General features: G+C 48.0%; 1 protein-coding gene across 1 annotated transcript in view; it reads left to right on the forward strand.

Annotated features, from left to right (window-relative positions):
• Positions 1 to 1,243: 1,243 nt before the first annotated feature.
• Positions 1,244 to 24,232, forward strand: part of TTC7A (tetratricopeptide repeat domain 7A) — a 596,795-nt gene continuing 573,806 nt past the window's right edge. The window contains exon 1 of the mRNA XM_082252340.1: positions 1,244 to 1,468. Within this exon, the coding sequence (XP_082108466.1) occupies positions 1,339 to 1,468 (130 nt within the window). The 5' untranslated portion in view covers positions 1,244 to 1,338. The remainder of the gene's footprint in view (positions 1,469 to 24,232) is intronic.

Here is a 24,232-nt window from a genome sequence, read left to right on the forward strand (position 1 = left end):
TGCCGATACCGATAATTTGGTCATGACATATCGGTATCGGCCGATATTTTCGTACATTTAAAAAACAATTTTTTTATTTTTATCACTTGACAGGTATTGTTGTGGAGAGATCTGGGGATCTAAAAGACCCCAAACCCCTCCTTTGCACTTAAAAGCATTCAAAACGCCAAGTTTGGCTGTTTTGAATGCTGTCATTTTTTTTTAATCTGGCGCCAGACAGTACCCGGAAGTGACATCATGACATCACTTCTGGATTTTTGCATGGAGACCCAATCAGAGTCGAATGCGGCTTTGATGGGGTCTTCGGCGGCCGTGCGGGATGGTTGACCCGGGCGAGCCGCGGAAAGGCGACGGGGGAGGGGGAGGCGTCGTCCCCTCCCGCTCCATGTAATGACAGCCGAGCGGCTTCTCAGCCACATTGATTGTCATTACAAGACAGCTGACCGTTGGCTATGGACGCCGGTACCAGGGTGATGCCTCTAGCTGCAGGCATTCCTTCGGCACAGCACTTTCCCGAAATATCGACCGATTACGATATAAAAAAGTGCATATTCACCCTTGATATCTTGGCTTTGCTGATAATCGGTCGATCCCTAATATTTAAATAAATAAATAAATATATATATATATATATATATACATATATATATATATATATATATATATATATATATATATATACATATACATATATATACACATATAATATGCATATGCTATATAATATATAATATATATACACACAATATACTATTCTATGTAATATATATATTTTTATATACTTTTTATATATATATATATATATATATATATATATATATATATATATATATGTAATATATATATATGTAATATATATATATATATATATATATATATATAAATATATACTATATTTTTATATTTTATATTTATATATATATACTATATTTTTATATACTTTTTTATATACACACAATATACTATTCTATATAATATATATATTTTTCCTGTAATACAATCAGAGTATCCTGTGCTGTTAGTAATGAGATGGGTATTGTCGGGTATATCATAGCCCATGTCGGATCACAGAGCCACCATTCACCTGTCATTGATCTGTCAGTGCCCTCACCTGCCTGGCACCGATCACACAAGGTGCTGGCCAAGGAACAAGGAATCGTCCAATCAGCTCCAGGCTCCGTGCGTCGTCGGCCAATCAGCGTGCACCCCCCGGAAATGGGGGCGGAGGAAGCAGCTGCAGGCTGAGAGTTGTTGAGCGATCCGCAGACAGAGCCGCAGCTGGAGAGTCCGGGGCCCCTCGTGTGTGCGATCCGGGGGCCCCCCGTCCTGTGACAGCCAATGGCTACCCGGCTCTCCCAGTCCCACCTGAAGCTGGAGGCGGAGATAGAGCGCTGCAGGGCGGAGTGTCAGTGGGAGAAGATCCTGAGCCTGAGCAAGCAGCTGGCCCCTAGGGGCCCCGACCCTACCGGTGAGTGCCCCCCTCCCCCAATCCACCGATCCCTGCCCCGGTGCCGGCACTCATCGCCCCCCATCACTGGCAGGCAGCTGGGGGATGGGCTCAAGGTGAGCTGCACCCAGCCAGGTGACTTGGCACTGATAACACAGGAGGGCAGGAAGTGTCAGGTGAGGGGCCTGGGGCCCCAATATCACAGATTTCCCCGGGGCCCCAATATCACAGACTTCCCCGGGGCCCCAATATCACAGACTTCCCCGGGGCCCCAATATCACAGACTTCCCCGGGGCCCCAATATCACAGACTTCCCGGGGGCCCCAATATCACAGACTTCCCCGGGGGCCCCGATATCACAGACTTCCCCGGGGCCCCAATATCACAGACTTCCCCGGGGCCCCAATATCACAGACTTCCCGGGGGCCCCAATATCACAGACTTCCCCGGGGGCCCCGATATCACAGACTTCCCCGGGGCCCCAATATCACAGACTTCCCGGGGGCCCCAATATCACAGACTTCCCCGGGGCCCCAATATCACAGACTTCCCCGGGGCCCCAATATCACAGACTTCCCCGGGGCCCCAATATCACAGACTTCCCGGGGGCCCCAATATCACAGACTTCCCCGGGGGCCCCGATATCACAGACTTCCCCGGGGCCCCAATATCACAGACTTCCCGGGGGCCCCAATATCACAGACTTCCCCGGGGCCCCAATATCACAGACTTCCCCGGGGCCCCAATATCACAGACTTCCCGGGGGCCCCAATATCACAGACTTCCCCGGGGGCCCCGATATCACAGACTTCCCCGGGGCCCCAATATCACAGACTTCCCGGGGGCCCCAATATCACAGACTTCCCCGGGGGCCCCGATATCACAGACTTCCCCGGGGCCCCAATATCACAGACTTCCCCGGGGCCCCAATATCACAGACTTCCCCCGGGGCCCCAATATCACAGACTTCCCCGGGGCCCCAATATCACAGACTTCCCCCTGGGGGCCCCAATATCACAGACTTCCCTGGGGCCCCGATATCACAGACTTCCCCCTGGGGGCCCCAATATCACAGACTTCCCCAGGGGCCCCGATATCACAGACTTCCCCGGGGCCCCCAATATCACAGACTTCCCCGGGGCCCCAATATCACAGACTTCCCCGGGGCCCCAATATCACAGACTTCCCCCTGGGGGCCCCAATATCACAGACTTCCCCCGGGGCCCCAATATCACAGACTTCCCCCGGGGCCCCAATATCACAGACTTCCCCCTGGGGGCCCCAATATCACAGACTTCCCCGGGCCCCAATATCACAGATTTCCCCGGGGGCCCCAATATCACAGACTTCCCCGGGCCCCAATATCACAGACTTCCCTGGGGCCCCGATATCACAGACTTCCCCCTGGGGGCCCCAATATCACAGACTTCCCCGGGGCCCCCAATATCACAGACTTCCCCGGGGCCCCAATATCACAGACTTCCCCGGGGCCCCAATATCACAGACTTCCCCCGGGGCCCCAATATCACAGACTTCCCCTTGGGGGCCCCAATATCACAGACTTCCCCGGGCCCCAATATCACAGACTTCCCCGGGCCCCAATATCACAGACTTCCCCGGGGGCCCCAATATCACAGACTTCCCCGGGCCCCAATGTCACAGACTTCCCCGGGGACCCCAATATCACGACTTCCCCGGGGACCCCAATATCACGACTTCCCCGGGGGCCCCGATATCACAGACTTCCCCGGGGCCCCCAATATCACAGACTTCCCCGGGGCCCCAATATCACAGACTTCCCCGGGGCCCCAATATCACAGACTTCCCCGGGGCCCCAATATCACAGACTTCCCGGGGACAAGTGTGAAAGTTTACTGACAGCCAGAATTTTACTGACAGCCAGAATTTTACGGAGTTACAAAATGACAGTTTTAGTTGCAAATGTCAATTATTTGGACTACAAACACATACATCAGGGGTCTCCGCCCCTTCTAAACAAAGGGCCAATTAAGGCTCCTTTTACACTTGTGTAACATAAAAGTTGCGCAGTTTTTTTTTGCCGCGATTTTGATTGGACCTGAAGCAATGCCTGTGTGTATGGACCGCAAAATGCATCAAAGTCAGACCAGAGTAGTGCAGGGAATACTTTGAAGTCCTTGCAACTTGAAGTCGTTGCACAGATCTCAACAGTACTCATTGGAAATCATGGAGAACGACTTGTAATGCGACTTTGCAGTCCCAAATAACAGTCACTGACAGTCCCGCCCCCGGCTTACCTTTCTCTGCACTGACAGTCCCGCCCCCAGCTTACCTTGCTCTGCACTGACAGTCCCGCCCCCGGCTTACCTTGCTCTGCACTGACAGTCCCGCCCCCAGCTTACCTTGCTCTGCACTGACAGTCCCGCCCCCGGCTTACCTTGCTCTGCACTGACAGTCCCGCCCCCAGCTTACCTTGCTCTGCACTGACAGTCCCGCCCCCGGCTTACCTTGCCCTGCAGTGAGAGTCCCGCCCCTGGCTTACCTTGCCCTGCAGTGAGAGTCCCGCCCCCGGCTTACCTTGCCCTGCACTGACAGTCCCGCCCCCGGCTTACCTTGCTGTGCACTGACAGTCCCGCCCCCGGCTTACCTTGCTCTGCACTGACAGTCCCGCCCCCGGCTTACCTTGCTGTGCACTGACAGTCCCGCCCCCGGCTTACCTTGCTCTGCACTGACAGTCCCGCCCCCGGCTTACCTTGCTGTGCACTGACAGTCCTGCCCCTGCTTACCTTGCTGTGCAGTGACAGTCCCGCCCCCTGCTTACCTTGCCCTGCAGTGACAGTCCCGCCCCCCGCTTACCTTGCCCTGCAGTGACAGTCCCGCCCCCGGCTTACCTTGCTGTGCAGTGACAGTCCCGCCCCTACTTACCTTGCTGTGCAGTGACAGTCCCGCCCCTGCTTACCTTGCTGCGCACTGACAGTCCCGCCCCCGGCTTACCTTGCTGCGCACTGACAGTCCCGCCCCCGGCTTACCTTGCTGCGCACTGACAGTCCCGCCCCTGCTTACCTTGCTGCGCACTGACAGTCCCGCCCCCGGCTTACCTTGCTGCGCACTGACAGTCCCGCCCCCGGCTTACCTTGCTGCGCACTGACAGTCCCGCCCCTGCTTACCTTGCGGTGCAGTGACAGTCCCGCCCCCTGCTTACCTTGCTCTGCACTGACAGTCCCGCCCCCGGCTTACCTTGCTCTGCACTGACAGTCCCGCCCCCGGCTTACCTTGCTCTGCACTGACAGTCCCGCCCCCGGCTTACGTTGCTCCCGTCCTGCCGACCTGCATAGATTTGTTTGGCTCCCTTGCACTATGACATCACACGCCCAGACCCGCCCCCGCCAGCCCTGCCAGAACACACTGTAGCAGGCACTTGGATGGTCTCCAGTCTGGAGCTGTTCATGCGCAGTCCTGAGCCGAGTGTCACAGACATCGTTTTTACTGACAACCTTTTCCTGACACTGGAATTTACTGACAGGAGAAAAGTGCCCATTTGTTACTGGCTGCCGGTAAAGAGACTGACGGCTGTGCTGGGAGACAATTCAGAGGACTTCCTGACAATGATTGGTGTCGGTTATCTGGGTGCACTGAGGCTTCACATGGATTTCCTGCAGTTACATCTACTGACACCTCCCCCACCCTTCATATGTATACACAGTGTGCAGGACTGGGACCAGACACACTACTCACTTCATCACATCAACATCACATCAGAGTCCCCCCCTCCCCCCTATCACATCAGAGTCCCCTCCCCCTTTCACATCAGAGTCCCCTCCCCCTATCACATCAGAGTCCCCCCCACCCCATCAGAGTCCCCTCCCCCTATCACATCAGAGTCCCCCCCCACCCCATCAGAGTCCTCTCTTCTCATCAGAGTCCTCCCTTCACATCAGAGTCCCTCCTACCCCATCAGAGTCCTCCCTTCACATCAGAGTCCTCCTTCACATCAGAGTCCCCCATCACATCAGAGTCATGTCCCCCCCACCCCGTCAGAGTCCCCCTTCACATCAGAGTCCTCCCTTCACATCAGAGGCCCCCCTACCCCATCAGAGTCCTTCCTTCTCATCAGAGTCCCCTCCCCCCTATCACATCAGAGTCCCCTCCCCCCTATCACATCAGAGTCCCCTCCCCCTATCACATCAGAGTCCCACCATCACATCAGAGTCCCCCTTCACATCAGAACCCACTATCACAGCAGAGTCCCTCCCCTATTACATCAGAGTCCCCCCTATTACATCAGAGTCCCCCCTATCACATCAGAGTCCCCCTATCGCATCAGAGCCCCCCCTTCACACCAGAGTCCCCATCACATCAGAGCCCCCATCACATTAGAGTTCTCCCTTCATGTCAGAGTCCCCCCCCCCTAATCACATCACAATCCCCCCATCACTTCAGAGTCCCCCTTCACATTAGAGTCCCCCCTGGGTCATGTCAAAGTCCCTCATCACATTGTAGTCCTCCCTTCATGTCAAAGCCCCCCCCATCACATCAGAGCCCCCCCTTCACATCAGAGTCCTCCCCTCAACACATCAAAAGTCCTCCTTTCATGTCAAAGTCCCCCATCACATCAGAGGCCCTCCATCACATCAGAGCCCCCCCTTAACATCAGAGCCCCTCCATCACATCAGAGTCCCCCCATCACATCAGAGCCCCGCATCAGAGTCCCTCTTCAGATTAGAGTCCTCCCTTGATATCAGAGTCCCCCCCCATCACATCAGAGCCTCCATCACATCACCAGGGTGTTCGTCACTTGTGCAGCACAAACGCAGTCATTTCTATTGTATGAAGAATGAAACACATAAGAGGCGATGGGACTCTGATGTGAGATCATACAAAGTAGTGAGAGGACGAAACATTTTGGGGGGCTGACTGGCTCAGGTTAGGCAGCTCACAACAGACAGGGCTCCCCTCCAGTGGGCACCCCGCAGGTTACCAACAAAAGGAAAAAAATATGCAGCTATGGAGAGGACCAAAGGATAAAAGAGTCCAAATTCATTCATTGGTTTAAGCTAAAAACAGGCTACCCCCCCCCCCCCCCTCATCAGGGCTTCAGTTAACCACTTCCTGTCCTTAGACTGATCATAACCGGCCCAAGGTTGAGGTGGTTGTACCGGGATCATGGTTTAGGCTACAACTATGATCCCGGGATCTATTTTTTAGCCGCTGGATTACTTCTACAGAAGCTGGTCCCGCCTCCTCCTGCCACCTTTACCGGGCTGTCCCGGCCAATCAGGGAGGTGACTGGCAGCATCCACTTCCTGGCACACAGTGGGAGGAGCTAATGTTGTTCCGCTCACTTTGTGACATCAGAAAACGGAAGCGACGAGGATTTTGTCACTTCTGGCTTTCATCTCATGTAAACAAGCCGTTACCGGCTAGTGAAGCAACCGATCCGCGTCTGATCCTCTGCATTGGAGGCCAGAGGAGAGATCTGAGGTCTATTAGACCCCAGATCTCTCCATAAAGAGGAACTGTCACTGCTCCCGCTATCACAAGGGATGCTGTTCATCTCTTGGGATAGTGACCAACAAAAAATGAAAGGTACAATGTAAGAAAAAAAAAAAAATAAATTAAATAAAAAAAATGTAAAGTGCCCCTGTCCCTCCATGCTCATGCGCACATACTGTACATACATTGGTCCTGCAGTAGGGTTGCCGCCTCATCCCTTTAAACCAAGGCAAACATTAATTACACAGGTTCTGTGGCTGATGAACCACTTTCCGACCGCTCGCCCACCACAGATTTACTACGGCAAGCTGGCTCGGCTGCGCGAACCGACGTAGGGGTACGTTGGCTCATGGGAGCGCACTTGGGGGGCGAGCACCCCCCCCCCCCCCACTAGGCAATTCAGATCAGCAGCAGTGATTGTCGTCATGCACCCACGATCGTTCCCCCGCTGAGGGAGAAGAACGGTCAGCTGTTGTAAACACAGCCGATCGTTCTTCTCTCTGAAATGATCACAGAGCGCCTGTGATCCTTCTATATAGGATCACAGGTCTCTATTGTCATTTCACAAGCCCAACCCCCATACAGTTAGAAAACACTCCCCTAGGCTCACACTTAACCCTTTGATCACCCCTAGGTTACCCCCTTCCCTGCCAGTGTCATTATTACAGTAACAGTGCATATTTTTAGCACTGATTACTGTAGTAATGTCACTGGTCCCCCCAAAAGTGTCAAAAATGTCAGTTAGGGGTCCGATCTGTCCACCGCAAAGTCACAGTCCCACCAAAAATCGCAGATCGCCGCCATTACTAGTAAAAAAATAAATAAATAAGACATAAATCTTTCCCCTAGTTTGTAGATACAATAATTTTTGCGCAAACCAATCAAATTACGCTTATTGCGATTTTTTTTTTTGTTTGTTTTTTACCAAAAATATGTAGCAGAATACAAATTGGCCTAAAATGATGAAAAAATTAGATTTTTTAATTTTTTTTTTTATTGGGAATGTTATATAGCAGAAAGTGAAAAATATTGTTTTTTTTTTTTTGTTTATAGCGCAAAAAAATAAAAATTGCGAAGGTGATAAAATACCGCCAAATAAATCTCTATTTGTGGGGAAAAAAAGGACACCAATTTTTTTTGGGTACAGCATCGCACGACCGCACAATTGTCCGTTAAATTTACGCAGTGCCGAATCGCAAAAATGGCCTGGTCATTAAGGGGGCAAATCCTTCGGGTCCAGAACTGGTTAAGGTGGTAACTAAACTCACTTGGTGCCTTATGTGCATCATTTCAGTCTCAGAACCTGGGCAATGAATATTTGTCCTGGATTAAAGGGGTGAGGTGGCAACCCTATCCCGCACTTATATGTTAATGGTGATCGCACCACACATGTGATTTATCATTGTGAACGTCAGAGTAAGGCCCCTTTCACACAGGCGGTCTGTTCAGATCCGCCTGTCCTTTTTTTTGGCAGATCTGAACGGTCCGCCCATGCATCTCTATGTGGCATCGGATGTCAGTGGAGACATGTCCGCTGACATCCGATCCGGTCCAATCCGTCAAACTGTGACGGATGGAAAACCCTATTTTCCATCCGTCCAGCGGATGGGATCGGATGAGAACGGACCGACGGTCCGTTCCCATCTGATTTTCCCCATAGAGATGAATGGGGAACTGACAGCTGTGTCTCCGGAGAACAGCTGTCATCCTCCTGCTCTGCGGGGGATCGGCGGATCGATCCCCCGCTGAGATAAACGGAGTCAGACGGATAGTGTGAAAGAGCCCTAAGAGCAATAATCCTAGCACCAGACCTCCTGTGTAACTCTAAAGTGGAAACCTGTAAAGGCTTTAAAAGTGTCGCCTGTGGAAGTTTTTGGGTACCGTAGTTGGGTGCCGTTCCACTGACGTATGCAATTTTAAAGCGTGACACATTAGGCATCTATTTACTCAGCATAACATCCTCTTTTATTTTTTATACCAAACAATTGGGTATTATATTGTGTTTTGGTGCACGCAAATTCATTAAAGTGTATGTTGTCCCAAAAAAGTTGCATTGGAAAAACTGCTGAGCAACAATCGTGCGTCATAAAAATATGCAACGCCCACCATTTTATTATCTAGGGCCTTTGCTTAAAAAATATATAATGTTTGTGGGTTCTAATTAGTTTACTAGCAAAGAAAAAAAAATGCAGATTTTTACATGTAGGAGAGGATTGTCAGATTTGGCCCAGACTGGAACTGGTTATAAACAGGAACTTGAATGGACTCAATATAGAGGTGTGTAGGGAAGGTAATTGCTGGATTAGGATAGTTACTGGCCAGCAGTATCTATGTAAGCAATCAAGATAAGATAAGCATTGCTCACATAATTGCCCCTGGCTAATAAGGCCCGGTACACACAGATCTTTCGATCCGTGTGCAGCACTGTCTTTTTAACAGGAGCGGCTTCCATCGAACGGTCTTATTGGAAGACCAGCATTTGATCAGCGCTTGTAGCCAATGGCTGCAAGCGTTAATCAGTCTATACTGCTGGGGTAGGGGGTCCCCCTGTTAGCGGGAGAGATCCCTTCATTAATCATTGCTTGTTTTGTTGTGGGGATCTGTCAGTTCTTTTTTTGTACAACCATCACAGATCCCAGAAGACTACAGGGCCATTCACAAGACACAGCGCCGCTCATGCATGCGCAGTAGGGAACTGGCTGTGATCCGCTAGGCTTCACTTTCTGTTTCCCTTACTTGCTATGCCGGTGTTCTGTCAGATTACCGCTACTTCTCAGATTGTATAATGGAAGTGACGTTCCGACCATAAAATTGTTACTGCGCATGCGCAATGCGTTCCACGTTGCTATGCGTTCCAAACACTTCATGATCTGACGGTCTGACCCTTGCAGACATCTTACTACACCCAGCCACGTCTTGAATTTCAGAGTAATTTTAGCCATAAAGTGAGCATATAGAAATAAATATAATATATTGATATCTGTGATGTTGTTTGGATGTTTCATTTTGAAAGCCTGAAGGTTTAGCGCTGAGCAGTGCAGGGTGTACCATAGAGGGCCGGCCTTTGGGGTGTGCGAGCTGTGCGGCCATCACAGCTCGCTGTCAGTTACTTAAAGGACGAGACTCGTCCGACGAGTCACAGAAAGTTCCCCTGCCCTGGGGCTGGCTGAAGATCAATGCAGCATCGCGGCATCGGCACCTGAAAAAATAAAAATGGCCGCGGCCGGCCTGACAGGTACACTCGCATGTGCCGCCGCCAATCCGGAAAGCCCGTACACGCTCGGTTATTCCCGTGCAGACGGCGCATGCGCAGTGACGTGTTTGTGCCGATTTTTAAATGCAAAGCCAAGGCACCTCACCAAACGGTAAGTGAGATCCCTCCGCAGCCCCTGCATCACCCCAGGAGATGCAGTGCTGCGGGCATCGTACAGAATCTCCTGTACCATGGCCACAGCACTGCCTCTCATGTACTATGCCCACAGCACTACCTCTCCTGTACCATGCCCACAGCTCTGCATGTACCATGCCCACAGCCCTGCATCATCCCGCAGCACTGCATCTCCTACACCATTCCTGCAGCCCCTGCATCTCCTGCACCATGCCTGCGGCCCCTGCATCTCCTGCACCATGCCCGCAGCACTGCATCTCCTGTACCATGCCCACAGCCCTGCATCATCCCGCAGCCCTGCATCTCCTGCACCATTCCCGCAGCCCCTGCATCTCCTGCACCATTCCTGCAGCTCCTGCACCATTCCTGCAGCCCCTGCATCTCCTGCACCATTCCCGCAGCCCCTGCATCTCCTGCACCATTCCCGCAGCCCCTGCATCTCCTGCACCATTCCCGCAGCCCCTGCATCTCCTGCACCATTCCCACAGCCCCTGCATCTCCTGCACCATTCCTGCAGCCCCTGCATCTCCTGCACCATTCCCGCAGCCCTGCATCTCCTGCACCATTCCCGCAGCCCCTGCATCTCCTGCACCATTCCCGCAGCCCCTGCATCTCCTGCACCATTCCCGCAGCCCCTGCATCTCCTGCACCATTCCCGCAGCCCCTGCATCTCCTGCACCATTCCCACAGCCCCTGCATCTCCTGCACCATTCCCACAGCCCCTGCATTTCCTGCACCATTCCCGCAGCCCCTGCATCCCCTGCACCATTCCCGCAGCCCCTGCATCCCCTGCACCATTCCCGCAGCCCCTGCATCCCCTGCACCATTCCCACAGCCCCTGCATCTCCTGCACCATGCCCGCAGCCCCTGTATCTCCTGCACCATGCCCGCAGCCCCTCTATCTCCTGCACCATTCCCGCAGCCCCTGCACCATGCCCGCAGCCCCTGTATCTCCTGCACCATGCCCGCAGCCCCTGCATCATCCTTGGCTTCAAGTGGGGATACCTAAAGGATGCCTTCAGCTTAAGGCATCATTCAGATATCATTAGTTTCTGCCAGCGATTCCCTTTACCGTAAGAACACCCATGTGGACATCTTACTACACCCAGCTACATCTTGAATTTCTGAGTATTTCTAGCATTAAAATGAGCGTATATAAATTTAGTATATTGATATCTGTGATGCTGTTCTAATGTTACATTTTGAAAGAAGCTGGACAGCAGTAATAGGAAGGTGGCGGAGGCCATGTAGGTATCATGTAGATGTTCAGGTGCCCCCCCCATCCTCACCCCTCACCCCCTGGTCACCATACACCATAACATACACAAAGAGGAAAAAGTTATTTTCCTGCCGCCTCTAAGAAGAATCAAGCGGCTGAACTGAAATATCAGATTATCGCTACCTGTCAGATCATGAAGTGTTCGGAACGCAATGCGCCGCGGAACGCATGATGGAATGCTTTTGCAGGAAGTACTTTTTGGTTGGAATGTCACTTCCGTTACACAATCTGATGAAGCTAAATGAAGAATCGGCTCAGGTGAGGAAATCGTGGGCTCCCTGGACAGGTAAGTGTCCTTCTATTCAAAGTCGGCAGCTGCTGACTTAACATTTTTTGGGGGGGAGTCTGGAGCTCCTGTTTAACCACTTGCCGACCGCCTGCCGCAGATATACTGTGGCAGGCTGGCTCGGCTGCGCAAATCAACATATGGGTACATATGGGTATGGTATGGGTATGGGTACATCTGATAGACCCATATCTCTCCTTAAAGAGGACCTGTAACGGCCCATGCTGTCACAAGGGTTGTTCATCCCTTGTGATAGCAATAAAGTTAATGCGAAAAAAAAATTAGGATATAGTGTAAAAAATAGTTTTGGACAGGGCTCGACAAATCCCAGGCACCGGGGTCCCAATGGTGAATAGAAATTGCAACCTGGGACCTGTTTTTTTGTCAGCCGAAAGACGGCTATAGCACGGCTCTGTTGTTACGGTAGGGTGTCTATGGACCTCCTCCTGGAACCATACCCACTGGGGTGCACATCTGGCACGCTCTGTGATCGCAGTGTCCTTCGGACACAGATGATCACAGATCACGGTAAAGGGCCAATCACAGCGAATCACAATGTAAGCAGCCTTGCCGGGTTATCAGCAGTACTTTACTCACGCACCGTCACAGCGTGAGGAAAGCAGAAACGGTAAGTGGCAAGTGTGACAGGGGACATGTGCACACATAATCAGGGCACTGATCATTATCAGTGCTGCCCATCAGTGCCTCCTCATTAGTGCCACCTATTAGTGCCCATCAGTGCTGCATATCAGTGCAGCCTCATTATTACCTGCTCATCAGTGCCCATTAGTGCCTCCTCATCAGTGCACATTAATGAAGGAAAAAAAAAAATTATTTATTTGCAAAATTTTACAACAGAAACTGAAAAAATGTTTTCTCTTATTTCTAAATTTTCAGCCTTTTTTCATTTGTTTAGCATAAAGTAAAATCACAGTTATGGTTAAATAACACCAAAAGAAAGCTCCATTTGTGTGAAAAAAATTATAGAAATTTCATATGGGTACAGTGTTGCATGACCGCGCAATTGTTATTCAAAGTGATGGGGTGGCACTGATGAGGAGTTATTAATATGCAGCACTGATGGGTGACACTGAAATGCAGCACTAAGGGGCACTGGTAGGTGGCACTTATGGGCAATGATAGGTGGCACTTATGGGCAATGATTGGTGGCACTTATGGACGCCACTGATGGGCGGCACTGATGGGTACTGATCAGCGGCACTAATGAGCAGGCACTGATGGGTGGCACTGATGAGGAGGCACTGATATGCAGCACTGATGGGTGACACTGAAATGCAGCACTGGTGAGCACTGATTGGCAGCACTAAGGAGCACTGGTAGGTGGCACTTTGGGCAATGATTGGTGGCACTTATGGGCAATGATTGGTGGCACTTATGGACGGCACTGATGGGTACTGATCAGCAGCACTAATGAGCAGGCACTGATGGGCGGCACTGATGGGTACTGATCAGCGGCACTAATGAGCAGGCACTGATGGGTGGCACTGATGGGTACTGATCAGCGGCACTAATGAGCAGGCACTGATGAGTGGCACTGATGGGCACTGAAAAGCAGCACTGATTGGCATAACTGATGGGCACAGACTGGTGACACTGATGAGCACAGAGTGGCATCACTGATGGGCATTGTTGGGGCTGCATTGTAATCAGGGCACTGATGATCAGTGCCCTGATCACCTTTACATGTATTCCCTGTGTGACCCTCTGTCAGTCTGAGAGAGGAAAAGCCGATAAACAACACTTGTGATCGGTAAAGAGCTGCAGCCGCCACTCTTTGCCGAGATCGAGGTCGCGCCATGTCCCAGGAAAACGGCATGCCCACGATCGCCGTGCTGCACGTCCCCGCAGCTTATCTGGGCACCGTCATATGACGTTGTCCTAGAACGAGAGCCGCACATGGTTATTTCATGGACGGCAAATGGTTAAAGTGTATTTTTTCCCAAAAAATTGCGTTTAAAAAACCACTGAGCAAATACCGCGTGACATAAAAATTGCAAAGCCATCATTTTATTCTATAGGGTCTTTTGCTAAAAAAAAAAAAAAATATATATATATATATATAAATAATGTTTTGGGGTTCTAAGCAATTTTATAGCAAAAAAAAATGTATATTTTTACATGTAGGAGAGAAGTGTCAGAATTGGCCCAGGTGACAAGTGGTTAAGGTGGGGGGGGGTTTAAGTGCTTGGGTATAACTATTTTCTTTTTGTGTTACACTTTTTTTCACTCAACTTTATTTTTCGTACCATAGGGGACAAAATGGCTGTCAAACTTACCCATTAAAGTCAATGGGCCCGTGCTACAATCATGAGAAAAACACTTGGCTCACAGTTGCTCTGCGTTAGTCTCATTAAAATCTTTTGTACATAAAAAAAAGACGGCATTCAGGAGGTGGCGGGATCGCTTCCAGAACAACTGACAGTGACTGCTTAGTTGCCTTTTTAAAAGCGTTCAACCATTTCCGATGCGGATCTCTTATCAGAATCTGCCCGGGGGAGGGGGGGGGGGAGAAGTTGGTCGTACCCTCCCCTACACATGACTAGCAGAGTTTTGCATAATAACTGTGGAGTCCTTGGTTTGCATATACTGCAATACATATCCAAGGTGGCCAACTGTGTCAAAGTGTTCCCTGTCTGGCCAATGTCTGTTCTACCAGCAAAACACGAAATACTTGTAGATATGGGCGTGTGACTGAAGTGGACCTCTCTGTAACTGTAATAATCGGCATGAATACGTTCCGGACAAGTCACAGGATCATTTTCTTCAAAAAAACTAAAGTCCTAATACCCTTGTAGTGGATCCTCCCCCCTCTTCCTGCACTGTAAGGGTTAAACACTCCCTAAAGGGAATCTAAACCTTTGGGGTCCATTCACGCTTGTGCAACTTAAAAATCATGTGATTGCCATTGAAACTTTACAGTGCACCTTGAAGCGACTTTGATGCAACTTTGGATGAGTGTGACTTTGTTAGGACTTTGGCTTTGACCAATGTAATTGTTTTGTTTGTGCTCTACAAAGTCGCTAGGCATGTGCAGAAGGGAAAAATGTGTTTTTAGTTTCCTTTGGTTTCTTCATTTTCTAACGAATTCCAAAAACTGATGGACCGATCCGAATTGTGTGTGAAGAATAGCTTATATATAAGAATAGCTTACCTAATATATATATAGGTATATAGCTTACCTAATATATATAGGTATATATATTAGGTAATAGGTTACCTATATATATATATATATATATATATATATATATATATATATATATATATATATATATATATATTGAATAAGAATATCTTACTTAATAGGTAAGGAGTGGGCTGGGAAGCCACCGCGTCCTTAACAACTGATGGCTAATCAGCTGTCAGCGGGTTTCCCCACTGACAGCTGAATGTAAACACTTATGCCGGGAATGACAAATAAATGAATAAAACAGCATGACGTTCCCCCCCAAGGCATACCGGGTCCTTCAGGTCTGGTATGAATTTTAAGGGCAATCTTATGCCAAAATGTAAAAAAAAAAAAAAAAATGGCGTGGGGTCCCACCTGAAATGCAAACCAGACCCTTATCAGACTATGCAGGGCTGCAGGTCAGGAAAGGAAGGGGACGAGCAAGTGCCTCCTCCCCCCCCCCCCCCCCTTCACTCCTGAACCATATCAGGCCACATGGCCTCAACATGGGGGGGGGGGGGTGCTTTGGAGCAGGGGGGGCTCTGCCCTCCCCCCACCCAAAGGCCTCTTCCCCACAACCCTGGCTGGTGGTTGTGGGGGTCTGCAGGCGGTAGGCTTATCGGAATCTGAAAGCCCCCTTTAACACCGCAAATATGGAAGTGATCAGGCACTGCGGGAGCCAATGTATGTCTTACATTGGTGTCAGTAAGGCTCCATTCACACTTGGACGACTTGTTATGTGATTTTTGGACATCAAGCAAGCAGCCTGCTATGGGGGCACCCAGGCTGAGTTACCGCTCCCTGTGCCCATTCAGACATGGAGCCGTGACCCGGCCCTGCCTTCACTCTCCTGATTTGCTGCCTGACTTTGATTGATAGCAGCAGGAACCAGTCATGCCATGCTGCTGTCTCAGCCAATGAGGAGGGGAATCCCAGGCAACTGAGACACTCCTGCAACATTGCTGGATATAGATGGGCTCAGGTGAGTATTAGGGGGGGGGGGGGGGGCTGCTGCACACAGAAGGTTTTTTTATCTTTATGCATAGAATGTATTAAAATAAATAAAACCTTCTGCCTTTACAATCCATTTAACGACTTGCAAGCCACTCCCAAGCCTATTCTGACACTTCGCTCCTACATGTAAAAACCTCCTTTTTTTTTGCTAGAAAATAACTTAGAACCCCAAACATTATATATATTTTTTTTTTACCAAAGATCCTTCAGAATAAAATGGTGGGTGTTGTAATTTTTTATGTCACTCGGTATTTACGCAGCGGTTTTTAATTTTTTTGTAAAAAAACACTTTTGTGAATCAAAAAAAAAAAAAAACGTAAAATTAGCCCAATGTTTTTGGATAATGTGAAAGATGATGTTACACCGAGTAAATAGATATCTAACATGTCACATTTTAAAATTGCGTCTGCCCATGGAATGGGGCCAAACTACAGTGCTTAAAATTCTCCATAGGCGATGCTTCAAACACCTTTACAGGTTACCAGTTTAGAGTGGCACAGGAGGTCTGGTGCTAGAATTATTGCTCTCACTCTGAGGTTCGCGACAATGCCTCAGATGTGTGGTGCGAACATGCGTATGGGAGTAACGTATGCATTCGCATTTGCGTGTAAGCACGGTGGGACGGGGCGCTTTCATTTTACATCCCTAATGACAGCATGGGCCGTGACGGGTCCTCCTTATGGAGAGATTTGGGGTCTATTAGACCCCAAATCTCTCCTCTGACCCCCCCACACACAGATCGGTCTCATAGGCTGCTTTCCTGGCCGCTGGTGGCCAGGTAAACAAAGGGGCGGAACAGGAAGTGGCAAATTACTCGTCCCTCCTGGTTTCCAGGGTTATAGAGAGAGGGGAACGACGTCAGTTCCTTTCTCTCTGTCCCAGGCAGCCATCGGCACTGGCCAGCATTGTTCCCGGCCTCCGCCATGGGACCAGAGAGACCGGGAGAGGCGATGGTGGGAGGGGGGTTGGACCCCCTTCCGCCACCCGCAGAAGTGATAGAGTGGCTAATTAGCCGCTCAGACCACTTCTGCATCAAAGATGATCGCCGGCTTGTAAAGAACGATACGGGATGATGCTTGTAGGTTCCGGAATCATCCGGGTATAACCACTGAAACCCAAGGACGTACAGGAACGTCCTTGAGCGGGAAGTGGTTAACGCTCCATTCACACTTCCGTGACTCCAGAGTCGCATGATTTCCAGTGTGACTTTGGAGCGCAACTATGACCTGACTTTACACTCTCTGGCACTAAGTCGAATTAAAGTATTACTGGCACATTTTCAAAGTTGCTGCGACTTTAAACGGTAACTTCACTTTCGTGGGGAAAAAAATCAGCAAATAAAGAAAAAAACAATATAGTGTATACAATGACACAAATCATATTGTAATTGAATGTTATTAAAAATTACCTTTCCTTTTCAATCTGCAGCTGTTGTAATTTTCTGAAAATGCAATGCAATATGGCCGCCTGGAGCTGTTCTGTACACAGAATGTATGCTGACCACACCCCAGAAACATAATTTCCTGCTTGTGTGATTGGTTCACCAATTTTCCCAGAAGTCTGCACTAAGATACAAGTCAGATTTTAGGCATCCACTGCAACAGAAATGTCATTTTGGTGAGATACTCCCAATAGGAACACATCTAAAGGGATGCAGGCCCAGCAGATTTCCTCATTAGATCCCTGCAGCTGCCACAGCTGATAGATAATTACAAAACCACTCCCATTAAACCCATCCAGCACAGAGGCACAAATAATGATTTCTTCAGAATAACAAAAGGTAGGAATCTGCAACAAAGTTTGATAAAATCCCTGCAATGTACAGAGATCACCCAGAGGGGAATGTTTTTTTCTCAACAAAAGTGGAGTTACACTTTAAGTCACACCGATCTGAATGGTTGCCATTGAAATCGATGGGCTGCAACTTGTCAGGCGACTTTATGTCCAAAGTTGCCTGACAAGTCACACAAGTGTGAACGGAGCCCAAACATAATAGAAAAGTGTATGGAAGGGTGAACGACAATGAAGCGGATACCCATGCTAAGCAATTCAACTTTCATTCTTTGTGCAGCATCCTTACTGTTGCTCCAAGTAGGGACACGGCAGCGTCCATTGCACCCAGTAACCTTTAGGTTCCCAGTGCAGTCCATTGTCGGTACCAGCTGTGTGTCACCAGGCCAGGGGTTTTACCTGCTGACAGACTGGCATTGCCAGCAGATGGTTCTGATGAAAAATGTTTGTTTTATTTGTATTCGCACATGACTCCATACTGAGCAAACACAAAGCGTGTCACCTTCTTACACCTTCTTCATGGTGACCGCCAACACGCCATGGATGTTTTAACTGCTACCCTATTGTTCTTATAATATCCTCCCAAGAACAGGCCGCGCTCCTGTGCGATTTGTCACTGGACACAGCAGATGACTGATCACTATACTGGTCCGTTGTCAGTGTCATGTGATCGCTGTGACCAATCACAGCAGATTACATGACAGTTGTAAACAATGAATAACTTCCACTAATGCCATTCATTGTATACAATTGTGTTGCTAACTGTGATTGGTCACAGTGATCACATGGTATAGACAGGGCCAATCACGGGCCATTTGTACCATATGTACAATATGTAATGTACAATAGATACTGTGTACACACTGTCATTCAGTAAAAATATTTGCTTATAGCAGTGAATTCACCCAAATTACACTGGTAATGTATTTACAGTGCACTGTATTGCTCTGGTCACAGTATGTAAAAAAAATGTAAAAAGAAAAAATAAATAATGTTTAAAAAAATTGAAAAAAAAGGTTTTTACATTTTTTTTTTTTTTTTTTTTTTTTTACATACGGTCACCAGTCAGTGTCCCTAGTTACAGCCACAACCAATATATGATGACCTTGTACTGCGCTGGTGACAGTATGTAAAAAAATAAACTATTTTATTCTTCATTTTCCAAAAAAAGTGACAAAAAATTTCAACTTCAAAAAACGCGCCATGCCTCTTACTAACTACCTCCATAAAGGAGAGTAGACAGTGCACAGTGCTCCTTGGGATGCTTAAAGCTTGGGAAATCTTTTTGTATCCAAATCCGGCTTTAAACTTCTCCACAACAGTATCTCGGACCTGCCTGGTGTGTTCCTTGTTCTTCATGATGCTCTCTGCGCTTTAAACGGACCTCTGAGACTATCACAGTGCAGGTGCATTTATACGGAAACTTGATTACACACAGGTGGATTCTATTTATCATCATTAGTCATTTTAGGTCAACATTGGATCATTCAGAGATCCTCACTGAACTTCTGGAGAGAGTTTGCTGCACTGAAAGTAAAGGGGCTGAATAATTTTGCACGCCCAATTTTTCAGTTTTTTATTTGTTAAAAAAGTTTGAAATATCCAATAAATTTCGTTCCACTTCATGATTGTGTCCCACTTGTTGAATCTTCACAAAAAATTACAGTTTTATATCTTTGTTTGAAGCCTGAAATGTGGCAAAAGGTCGCAAAGTTCAAGGGGGCCGAATATTTTCGCAAGGCACTGTAAATAAGTATTCACAGCCTTTGCTCAATACTTTGTTGAAGCTCCTTTGGCATCAATTACAGTCTCAAGTCTTTTTGAGTATGATGCTACAAGCTTGGGACACCTATTTGTGGGCAGTTTCTCCCATTCTTCTTTGCAGGACCTCTCAAGCTCCATCAGGTTGGGTGGGGAGTGTCGGTGCACAGACACTTTCAGATCCAGAGATATTCAGTCGGGTTCAAGTTTGGGCCACTCAAGCACATTCACAGAGTCGTCCGGTAGCCACCCCTTTGTTATCTTGGCTGTGTGCTTTGGGTTGTTGTCCTGTTGGAAGATGAACCTTCGCCCAGTCTGAGGTCCAGAGAGCTCTGGAGCAGGTTTTCATCAAGGATGTCTCTGTACATTGCTGCATTCATCTTTCCCTCGATCCTGACTAGTCTCCCAGTTCCTGCCACTAAAAAACATCCCCACAGCATGATGCTGCCACCACCATGCTTCACTGTAGGGATGGTATTGGCCAGGTGATGAGAGGTGATGGTTTCCTCCAGACATGACGCTTGGCATTCAGCCAAAGAGTTCAATCTTTGTTTCATCAAACCAGAGAATTTTGTTTCTTATGGTCTGAGATCAGAGAGTCCTTCAGGTGCCTTTTGGCAAAACTCCAGGCGGGCTGTCATGTGCCTTTTACTGAGGAGTGTCTTCAGTCTGGCCACTCTTTCATACACGCCTGATTGGTGGAGTGCTGCAGAGATGGTTGTACATGTGGAAGGTTCTCCTCTCTCTACAGAGAAATGCTGGAGATCTGACAGAGTGATCATCAGGTTCTTGGTCACCTCGCTGTCTAAGACCCTTCTCCCCCGATCGCTCAGTTTGGCCGGAGGCCCACTCTAGGAAGAGTCCTGGTGGTTCCAAACTTCTTCCATTTATGGATGATGGAGGCTATGTTGATTAGGACCTTCAATGCTGCAGAAATGTTTTTGTACTCTTCACCAGATCTGTGCTTAGATGCAATCCTGTCTCGGAGGTCTACAGACAATTCCTTGGACTTCATGGCTTGGTTTGTGCTCTGACATGCACTGTTAACTATTGGAGCTTATATAGACAGGTGTGTGGCTTTCCATGATGTCCATTTTTTTTATTATTATTATTATTATTATTTTTATACAGGATTTATATAGAGTTGATAGTTTGCGCAGCGCTTTACAATATGAGGGAAGACAACACAGTTACAATACAATTCATTACAGGAGGAATTAGAGGGCCCTGCTCGTTAGAGCTTACAATCTAGAAGAGGGGGTTAAGTGAAACAAAAGGCAATAGCTGAATCAACTGAATTTACCACAGGTGGACTCCAATTAAGTTGTAGAAATATCTCAAGAATGATCAGTGGAAACAGGATGCACCTGAGCTCAATTTTGAGTGTCATGGCAAAGACTGTGAATTACTGTATGTAGTTGGAATTTTTTTTTAAAATAAATTTGCAAAGATTTCAAACAAACTTCCTTCACATTGTCATTATGGGGTATTGTTTGTAGAATTTTTAGGAAAATATTCAATTTAATCAATTTTGGAATAAGGCTGTAACATAACAAAATGTGGAAAAAGTGCAGCGCTGTGAATACTTTCCGGATGCACTGTATATACCATAATTTGTGGAGTCTAAAACTCTCCTAAAGACTAAATAATATTCACTGATTTGGGTTGTTATCACCAAAGAAATGTAGCAGAATAAAATCTGGCCTAAATTTTTGAAGAAAGATTATTAATTTCAAAATTTTAGCACGGAAACGAAGAAAAACTGTTTTTTCCCCCCAAAACTCTGGCCTTTATTGGTTTATTTAGCAAAAAATAAAAAACCTAGTGGTGATTAAATACCACCAAAAGAAAGCTTTATTTGTGTGAAATAATAGAAATTTCATATCGGAACAGTATTGCATAACGACAACTGCCATTCAAAGTGTGACAGTGCTGAAACCTGAAAATTGGCCTGGGCAGGAAGGGGTAAAAGTGCCCGGTATTGACGTGGTTAAGGTGCAAGGATAATTATCAAGAAGCTTCAGTGTCACGCACAATAACCAAATGTGTTAACCACTTACCGCATATTGACGTATTTATACGTCGGGTAACTTTGTGGGGGTATACCGGGATGATGCCTCTAGCTAGAGGCATCATCCCGGTACCGTGGTTTAGAGCCAACGGTCGGCTTTCCGTCGGTAACGACCGATGCGGCTCGGGAGCCGCTCGATCGTTACCCAGGTGAACGGGAGGGGACGCCCCCCCCCCCTCCCGCCGCCTTCCGTGACTTTGCTCGGGGCTCCAGTCCCACCAGGAGCCCCGAGCACCCAGCCGGCGCGTCCGCCGGCTGGATGGAGTCCCGATCAAAGCCTGAAACGGCTTTGATCGGGTCTCCGATGACGTAACACGGAGGCGACGTCCATGACGTCACTTCCGGGTTACTGTGCTGCAAAAAGCGGCAAATTTAAAAAAGGGCTGTATGCAAAAACGCCGTTTTCAGCGTTTTGCATACATGGAAGTGTAGTGGAGGGGTCTAGGGTCTTTTAGACCCTCGATCCCTCCATAAAGAGTACCTGTCACTACATATTGGTGTCACAAGGGATGTTTACATTGCTTGTGACAGCAATAAAAGTGATCAGATTTTTTTTTTTTTATAAAAACTTGTAATAAAGTTTAAAAAAAATAAATAAATAGGAAAAAAAAAATTTAGCCGCCCCGTCACCGTGAGCTCGCGCACAAAAAAAAACGTATACGGAAGACGAGCCGCGAATGAAATCGCTGTTCAAACCACACATGTGAGGTATCACCGCGATCGCTAGAGCGTGGGCAATAATTAAAAAAAAAGAGCTACACTCTAACTCAAAACTGGTAACCGTTAAATAAATTTAAAACGTCGCTGATTGAGATCTCTATTGACCGTAGTTTGTCGCCATCCCACTATGTCCTACATCTTCTTACAAAGTTTTGCTGTGATGTGCGACTTTTAGGACTTACTTTACCTACTAGATGTTTTGAGCTAGGATGAGCTATGTCCTTGTCCGCACTCCTAGAGGTTGGTCATGCAAGAGGACCTAGAGGAGCCTTGACCGGCACCTGTCATTTTTGTTATGGGTCACAGAAGTGAACTGGACTTACAACTCTAAATTTCCCAGTGTGAATTACAAACACAGGCCTGATCAGCAGCTTGTTTGGCAAACCCCGATGAAGGGGGCGCTAGGATCCTCGAAATACGTTGGCTACTTTTTTGGATTGTACCGGACTTTTAATGGAATAAAGTTGTATCTGGACCTCTTAGCAGTGGTGTGGGGTTCCATTTTAATTCTCATTACATTCCACTTTTTAGGTGGCACGGCTTTCCACAAGAATTTGGATCCGTCATACACCTCCTTACAGGGTTTTGCTGTTATGTGCGACTTTTAGGACTTCCTTTCCCTCCAGACTTCTGGTTTTGTTCACATTGTTGCCAGTAAAGCCCTGATGAAAGAGGTGGTTGGACCTCTGAAACACGTTGGATACTTGGATTGTATCCCTGACTTTAATGGAATAAAGTTGTATCTGGACCTCTTAGCAGTGGTGTGGCACTTTCATTTTAATTCTCGTTACATTACACTACAAGCTAAGGAGACGGTGGAGATTCTCTGGGGTGTAGAAGGAACCAGACCATTCACACCAACATCAATAGCTTATGGTATGGAGGCTCAACCTGTGGCCCTCCAGCTGTTGCCAAACTACAATTCCCATCATGTCTTATGCCTTTGTAACTCTCAGCCTTGCAATGCCTCATGAGACTTGTAGTTCCGCAACAGCTGAAGGGCCACAGGTTGAGCACCCGCGCCTTACGTTAATAATACCAGTAAGCTAACCCTACGGGTCCAGCACTTTCTTTCCACCTAAAAAATGGAGGCTTCCTATTAATGCCCATGGTTTTGGAATGGAATGTCCAACAAGTTTATGAAAATTTGTTTGATAGTGAGGTGTCCAGAAACTTTTGGCCATATACTGTATTTGTAATTTGGGGGAACGGAAGTTGCTAACCTTTGATTTTGCTGGCCAGCCCGTTGTACAGAACCCTAGTTGAGAATGACTGCCTTAAGCCGGCCATACATGGAATGAATTTCGATCCATGTATGAGCATTGTAGTTGTACAGAAGTCGATCTACTGATCAGCTCCTCTACAACCGCCCTGCCACATTTTCCCCCTGGCTTGATCAGTGCTGCAAGCGATAGCCAGCAGCACTGATCATTGTATTTTGATGGAGGGGAAGTCGTCCCCCCCCCCCCCCGTAAAAATACAATAGCTCAGCGGTGAGAATTCCCTGATCCATATCAAACTGGCCCACCCACTGGTTTAACAGAAAACACTGACTCATCTATGGGCTGCCTTAGAGTCTACTGTATAGTCTGTACAGCAGAGCGCAAAAATGAGGAAGAAGCAAAACAAGGAGCCAATCAGGTGTGCAAGAAGCATGCTGATAGGAGATGAGAGTACCAGTGTACTGCTTCACCTTTCACTGTCTGGGTACAGGGTGGGGTGAGAGGGGACCTGTAAGTAAAAGTGAAACTGCAGCAGAGAAAGATCGGGTCCTCTCAGTTCTGGTACAAGGTCATCTAGTGCCCAGGGCAGA

The sequence above is a fragment of the Pelophylax lessonae genome (genome assembly GCF_965119305.1).
Source record: "Pelophylax lessonae genome assembly, chromosome: 3".
NCBI classification, from domain to species: domain Eukaryota; kingdom Metazoa; phylum Chordata; class Amphibia; order Anura; family Ranidae; genus Pelophylax; species Pelophylax lessonae.